We start from the raw sequence: 8,199 nt of genomic DNA, 5'->3' as shown, positions 1-8,199 counted from the left end.
TATATATATATATATATATATATATATGTGTGTGTGTGTGTGTGTGCAGGTGCATGGTCTAGTGGTTTAGGTGTTATATGCAAACTATGTGATCATGGGTTCGATGCTCAGACTGGGTAGAGCAAAACACTTTATCTCACTTTGCTCTACAATCACTTTAGCATCTGACATGCAGCACATTGTGAACTTGTACAGGTAATGTTGATTTGATGGAGGGTAGTTGTCTGGAGACATACACATAATGTCTATATTGAACACTTTGCAGTTTATTAATGAAGAACATCAAATAACAAATTACAAATAACTTAAATAACGAATGTTATTTTAATCAATAATTGCAGCGTGGAAGATGTTCATAAACCATTCAAGAAACACACAAAAACCGTTAGATTCACTTCAACATTTAAATTTAATTTGCCAAAATATTTTTGTCGCATTGAGACCGCGACATGTTCACTGACAAAAGTCCGTGCTGCATCAGCAGGGAATTTTGTCAGTGAACATGTCGCGGTCTCAAAGCGACGAAAATATTTTGGGAAATTAAATTTAAATGTTGAATTGAATCTAATGGTTTTTGTGTGTTTCTTGAATGGTTTATAAACACTTTCCACGCTGCAATTGTTTTCGTTCCAGCACACAATCTCAATTCAGGTCACTTGCTATGCAAGTACATCTCTGTAAAAGTTATTTTAATCAATTATGAGAAACAAATCTGTAGATCAGATGTGTACATACTTTTTCAGCATGCGAGCTACTTATGAAATGACCAAGTCAAAATGATCTATCTACTATAAAAATGCAAAACATATATTTATTTATAAATATATCGAAGATTCTTTATATGTACAATATATGTTGGTGTACCTTGCATAACTGCATGAAACCATACTGCACAATACAACTCTGTACATTTTTTGTCATTACCTTACTCTGATGACTTGCCTTGAATAGAATCAGCCAGAGATGCATAGTCCAGACAGTAGCTGCTGGTAGCTAGCCTCAAGTACACTTCCAAATTATCATCAGTCATGGTGGAATGGTATCTGGACTTAATAATTTTCATGTAGGAAAAGGCTGACTCTCATAAATAAGTAGAGTTGAACAATGCAGTCAAGGAGGTGGCACATTTCCTCATGTTGGGGTACTTTTCTTCTGTGAGTAAGTTCCAGAACTGTCCATGGACCCTGGACTTCAGTTGAATGTCAGCCTGTAGTGTCAAAATCTCATCCTCCACTCCAGAAGAGTTCAGGTGAAACAATGTTGCAATTTTTGATGCAAGTGGATCAACCTCAGCATCTTCCTGAAAAAGGTAGCACATGAATGTAGCAACTGGCTTGAGTGAAGCAAAGTCTTGAAAGCGTTTGTCAAACTCTGACAGACAATTATCGATCTGCTCAGTGCAGTGTGCACTGTCAAGTTGCACACATGCCTTCCCTTGGGTCTCTAGCTCTGACGTGAGGTTCTTTAAGTTTGCCAAATCATGACACTGCAGCTTTGAGGAGAGATGTTGCATTTTTAGTTTGAAAACATTAACTGAGCTCATCATATTGATTACAGTTTTGTCTTTTTCTTGCAGCTCTACATTAAGGTCATGCAACATGTTGGTCAGATTGATTAAAAATGCCAAGTCTAGCAGCCACTGATCATCATTTAGTTGGTTGTATTCTGCATGTTTAGCTTCATGGAAAATCTCCTTAATCTCCGGACAGAACTCTCAAAATCTTTGTAGGAATTTTCTTCGACTAAGCCATTTTGCATAAGTGTGTAGCAACAACTCAAAGTGGTCGCAGTCAGCCTTCTCCAGATGAGCACAGAATAGCCATCTTTGTAGAGATCTGGCACAAATAGAACAGGTGATCTTCATTGCTACATCCATTATCTCTTTCATGTTGAGCACTTTTGCACATAATGCTTGCTGGTGTATTATGCAGTGGTAATTGAGGAAGTCCAGGAAAGCATCATCCTCCCTGCACTTGGCAATAAATCCATTTGACCGGCCAACCATCGCAGGCATTCTGTTGTGGTGAGGGACACCAATTTGCACACTGGGAGCTGGGTTTTCTCGATAAAGTTTTTGGAAGACTGAAATATGTCCTCACCTCGTATGTGTTCTTTCAGGGGCAGAACTGTTAACAGCTCCTCTTTTGCAGTCATATCGGTAAACACCATCCAAATAAAATGCACATCTGGGCCATGTCACTCACATTTGTACACTCATCCAACTGCAGTGAGAAACACATGCAGTCCACAATGTGTTTCCAAAGTTGCTGGGTCAAATCCTCACCCATGGCTTCACTGCGCCATGTAACCATACTTCTTGATAGCTGGTTTGTTTTTAAAGTCTCAGAATAATAAGTCAGCTGCTTCAATGAATGCCTTTTTTACCATCTCTCCATCTTGGAAGGATTTCTTATTCTTAACAATGAAGGGACTCACACAGAACGCTGCCTTTGCTTTTGAAGTTAGCTGTGTGAAAAATGACTGCTGTCTGGACAACTAGGAATTTTGTTCCTTCACTTTTCTCTTTCTCAGTTCGCTTTTCAGAGGGAAATCAGTGTCATAGTTTTTACAATCAGTCCGAAAATGCCGCTCTACATTTCCCTTCTTCAGAATAGCAATGGTAGACTGGCAGATGAGACAAATGCACTTTGAATCTGACATTGTGAAAAAAAGTCCCCCTCCCATTCCATATGGAAGTGGTAGATTTTTGGTTTCTTACTTGGTCCAGCACCCCCACTCATTTTTATGCCCTTTCTTAAATTTAGAAGAAATAAATTGGCAACTAACTAGGTAACTTGGTAGCTTGCAAGGATTTCACAGCAATTAGCACTATTGTATGCACATGCATGGTAATGCATGTGTCAGAAAAGGTCAGATGTTAAATTGGCTGCCCTGTATGTCAATCAAGTGACAAATTAGATGGTGATGGCATCTATGTTTTTTTAATGCCATGCGATCTACTCACATTGCCTTTGAGATAGACCAGTAAATTGCAATCGATGTATTGGGCACCCCTGCTGTAGATGGTGAAATATACATTGCAGTGTAGAGCTGAAGTGGTGAATGTATAACCACTAAAAGATGTATTATGTATGAGTAGGCATAGATAATTAGCATATTAATAAATCACTGACATTAATTACTTTGATAATTTTATCTGCATGGCACACAATCATTAAATTATCAGTTACATTATTACATGTACACATACACAAACATGCTTCGTCATCATCATCATCTTTTTAACATACATATATATGTATATATAAACACACACACACACACACACGAGTGGTGGAGGTCATATAATTGAAGAGATGGGCTGAGAATGATTTGGAAAATGGAGGCAGGAAAGAACTACATCTGGTAAGTAGGAGGGAATTTAGGTGACAAGTTTATCTAGTAAGGGTAGAAGAAGAAAAGAGGAGGTTTGCCGATGTCTTACAGCATAAAGATTCAGGGATTTGAGGTGTTCTAGATTGTTAGACAAAATATCAGACAGAATCAAGATGCTGTGGGAGAGAAGAGTGTATGGATGGATAATGGTATGCTTCCACTCTGTGACTCTAAAAAGTAAAAAGAGGCATAGAAGTACTACTAAGAAAAGTCATTAAATGTGGAGAATGCATTTGAGAAAGGAAGTCTTCCCAATGTAAACCCAAGAGTGGGACTGGCAATCCTAGTTGACATTAATATCATAGTAAGGCAATTAAGACTCTGAAGACAAAGGAAGCTTCTAATTGATCAGAAATCACAACTGAGATGTTTAAAATATCTAGTGGAGAAGGATATCGTATAGTCAACTGTAGAGATGCAGAAACAACTTGCTAGTGCAAATGCAGTCAGTCAAAAGCTCCAAACACCAGGTGCCAGAAGATTTCTGGGGTCATCAGGAGAGAATATGCACCATTTCGGTGGCTTCCTTTCAACAGCTTTTATAGCACATCAACTCAATTGCTTGTGTAGCAGTATTATAGTCAGTTGCTACAAGAGTAAAGAAGAGTTTTAGATAGAAATAATTACAGTGGTATCAAATTTCTGGACTTGGCCATGAAAGTTACAGAGAAGGAAATAGCCCAATTAATTAGAAACGCAATTAGACTACATGAAAAGCAGTTCAGCTTTGTACTACTGATGCTATCTTCTTAGTCAGACAACTTCAGGAGAAGCTTTAGCTAAGAATAAACCATTGTTCTTGGCAACAGAGTACTCCACTCTGTCTGTGACATGGTGGATTTTAAAGAAGTTAGGGTTAGACAAGTAGCTTGAGAAAGCAGTACAGGACATATAGAGAGGTGATGTGAGTAAAGTCAGAGTTAACCAAAAGTACAGTGACGAATTCAGTATACAAATAGACATTTACCAGGACTCAGTTCTAATCTCCTCCTACTCTTTATTGTTCTCCAGGCTACAACAGAAAAATTCAAGACTAGCTGCCTCTGGAAACTACTATATGCTGATGATCTTAGAATCAAAACACCTTAGCAAAGACCAAAGTCCTAGTAAGCAAGAAAATGAACAAAACTACCCAACTCAGCTAAATGGTCCTGTTTGATATATAGGAAAGGCGCAAGCAGGAATTCCATTCCCTGTACTCGGTGTAAGCTGTGGACACAGAAGAGGTGCAGTGGAATTGCAGGAAGGTTAATGGTGAAACTAGTGTTTGTGTGTGGATGAGGCACAGTAGCCATAAAGTTTACAGATATACAGGAAATTGTTTTTCACAAATGCCCAGGAGGTTCTTTAGAGGTTGTAGATAATTTCAGTTGACTAGGAGACCTAATTAGCAGTGGGAGAGGATGTTCTGAAAGTGTAAGTTGCTAGAATAAGTATAGGATGGAGAAAATTCAGAGAGTTTTTACCTCTGATGGCAACAAATGCTCTTTTCTTCTGATTGAAAAAAAGATTGAATGTTGCTTGGTTACAAGGAGCAATGCTACATGGAAGTGACACATGGGCCCTTAATGCAGAGGACATGTGACAACTCAAGAGGAATGAAGCTAGTATCCTCCACAGCATGTGCAAAGTCAGTGTGCATGCACAACAATGTGCTAGCGTATTGAAAGAAAGTTAGGCATAAGAGAAATCAGATATAGTGCGCAAAAGAGAAGACTGTGCTGGTTTGGTCATGAAAATGCATATGAATGAAAGCAGTTGCATAAAAACGTGCCAATCACTTAAAGTAGATGGAATTTGTGGAAGAGGGAGACCCAGAAAGACATGGGATGAAATATTGAAGGCCATTCAAAGATGCTGACCTTTACAAAGAAGATGACATAGGATCAAGATGATTTGGATTTGCTGCACTCAAGAAGACCCACAGCAGAAATGATAGCCTAAAACCACCTTGGTAATGCTTGTATGTGTGGGGCTCTCCCCCACATCTGCTCTCTCTGCCTTGTTAAGCGTTTCCCCTCATTTTATCCTATAACACTCATCACTTCTCAATTTGTGGCTCAACTTGGCTGCTGCAGTTACCTGAGAGTGGAATAGTTACATGCTACATCTGTTTTCTTTTGGTTACTTACCTTCTCCCTCCCTTGGAACCATATCTACTTCTCACTACCTTCCCTGCTCACTATTTCTACTAATCACCTCCTCTCTGTGCCTGCAGCCATTGTTCTTGGTCCCCTTTGCTATACTCCATCCTTAATACTTCTCATATCTTCTATCCCCCTCAATGCCATCATATCTCTACCATAGCCCAACCCAACCCTGGTCCTTAAGCTATACCTATATCTCTCACTATCACTTGCTACAGTCACCTCCAGCCTGTCTTTAACCATCTCAGAAACTGAAAGAAGACTGTCATATATGTACTAAGGTGATGAGGGACTTAAACTCTCTCAAATGCCCAGGAGGCTCTCTTGAGGTAGTAGATAGTTTCTGCTATTTAGGTGACCAAATTAGTAATGGTGGTGGATGCTCTGAAAGTATTGTTTCTAGAATAAGAATTCAGTTGAGTAAGTTCAGAGAACTACTACCACTGTTGGCAGCAAAAAGAGCCTCTCTCAGAATGAAAGGTAGTTTGTATGATGCTTGTGTGAGAACAGCTATGTTACATGATAGTGCAACATGAGCTCTGACTGTGGCAGACATGTGAAGGCTGGAGAGGAATGAAGGTAGTAGGCGCTGTTGGATTTGCAACATCAGTGTGCATGACCAACAAAGCACAACTGTGTTGTGAGAAAAATTAGGCATAAGAGGGATTAAATGTGGTATGCAGGAGAGGAGACTGCCTTGGTTTGGACACATGATGTGTATGAGTGAAGACAGTTGTATACAGAAGTGCCTGTCACTGAAAGTGGATGGTGCCTGTGGAAGGGGGAGACCCAGGAAGACATGGGATGAAATGGTGAGGACTTATCTTAGGATGTTGGGGCTCATGAAGGAAATGACAGTAGACCGAGATGTTTGATGATATGAGGTCCTAGGGAAGACCTCTCCACGAAACTGAGTGCTAGAAGAGTTATGTCCCACCCACAAGTAATAAAAATTTTTCACCCACTCTACCCTAAGAAATCAAACTACAACTATTCTAATTGCATCTATCTCTTTTTCACATTTTCTCCTCATACATTATGATTGTTTTCCAACCCCGCCTTCTTGCCTTCACTGCTGTATTCACTGTATCACTGCTACCCCCACTTCCACACCCACTCCCTATTTTTCAAACCAGGCTCTATGCTCATATTCTTGTTACTTGTGAGTATACCCTAGCACTACACCATCTCTCTTCTGCTCTCTCTTACACCTTTGCTGTTTCCTACACTCTCTTTCCCTTTGGTCACTCTCTCTCTCTCCTTCTCTTGTTTTTCTTCTCACCCGGTAACCAAGTATCACCTTTACATCAGCACACTTGTTTCTGGCCTCTTTCTTGTACCTCTCTCTCACTCTCTACCTCTCTCTCTCTCTCTCTCTCTCTCTCTCACTCACTGAATAACCATATGCATCCTCTATAGCAAGACATTTATTTCTGCCTTTCTATTTCTGTTACACTCTAACCTTTCATCATCTGACACAAATGCCTTGCCCCTCTCAAAATTCCTTGTCTTGTGAGTCATTTGGCTACACTGCCAGTGCTGGTATCACTTTAAAAGCATCTGGTCCACACTGTAATGTGGTTGGTATCTGGAAGGACATCCAGCTGTAAAAATCTTGCTGAAACTAACTTCGCCTGTGCTAGTTCCACATAAAAAGCACTGAGTCCTCTCTGCAGAGTGGTTGGTGTTAGGAAGGGCATCCAGCTGTAAAATCCCTGCCAAAACAGACACAGTAGCCTTGGGTAGATTTTCTACCTGGCGAGCTCCTGTCAACCACCCTATCCATGGAAGATGGACGTTAAACAATGATGATGATGATACATATATATATTATATATATATGTATATCTATGTATGTGTGTGTCTTTGTGGCTGTGTTTGTCTCCCACCCATAACCACTTGATGACTGGTGTTGGTCTGTTTACGTTCCCGTAACTTAGTGGTTTGGCAAAAGACTCATAGAATAAGTACAAGGCTTCAAAAATAAGTGCTGGGGTCGATTTGTTCAACTAAAAGACTTTCAGGGTGGTGCTCCAGTATGGCTGCAGTCAGATGACTGAAACAAGTAAAAGGATAAAGAATAATAGAATATATATATATTTGCTTTTGCAAGATTTTTGATGTGAAATCGTGTGTTGAAACAGATGTTGTATTTGAAGAAGGTCATATTGCCAGTTTCGCCAATAGAAACACACGCACTGTATATTTGGTGTTAATTTGCCTCATTAAGTTAAATTAAATTAAATACAAAAAAAAATAACACAAAAAACGAAGTAGGTATAAACACATGAACAAATAAATAGATAAAAACAAAAATAAACGAATATGTATTAACAAAGGATATAGATAATACAGGCACTCCGCATACACACACATGCACTTACAAAACATAGACACACAGAGGGATACGCATGCGTAGACACATACAATAGGAATACAAAATACAAAATGGGTGATAGTTAGCAAGGTGGGATACACATAAGAAAGAAGAAAGCAAAGGACCACTGATGAGGTCACAGAAGTGTGACGAAAGAACTCTGGCCGAAATAGGATTAATGTAATGTAACGTAATATAAAGCTGAGGTAAATTAACACCAAATATACAGTGCGTGTGTTTTTATTGGCTAAACTGGCAATATGACCATCCCCAAGTACA

At 39.4% G+C, this 8,199-nt stretch overlaps 1 protein-coding gene across 1 annotated transcript; it reads right to left on the bottom strand.

The window, feature by feature from the left end:
* Nucleotides 1-1,081: 1,081 nt before the first annotated feature.
* On the bottom strand, nt 1,082-1,600 carry LOC106871341 (uncharacterized). The gene has a single exon (XM_014917743.1). It carries the CDS (start codon nt 1,598-1,600, stop codon nt 1,082-1,084), a length of 519 nt encoding a protein of 172 aa, XP_014773229.1.
* Between the last annotated feature and the right edge of the window lie 6,599 nt (nt 1,601-8,199).

Source organism: Octopus bimaculoides, chromosome 8 (genome assembly GCF_001194135.2).
Source record: "Octopus bimaculoides isolate UCB-OBI-ISO-001 chromosome 8, ASM119413v2, whole genome shotgun sequence".
In the NCBI taxonomy this organism is placed as follows: Eukaryota; Metazoa; Mollusca; class Cephalopoda; order Octopoda; family Octopodidae; genus Octopus; species Octopus bimaculoides.
The sequence above is the reverse complement of the archived record's forward strand: the minus strand, read 5'-3'. Positions and strand labels throughout refer to the sequence as shown.

Excerpts from the sequence above, each read along its gene's own strand:
- LOC106871341 (XM_014917743.1), bottom strand. The coding sequence starts at position 1,600 with ATGTTGCATGACCTTAATGTAGAGCTGCAAGAAAAAGACAAAACTGTA.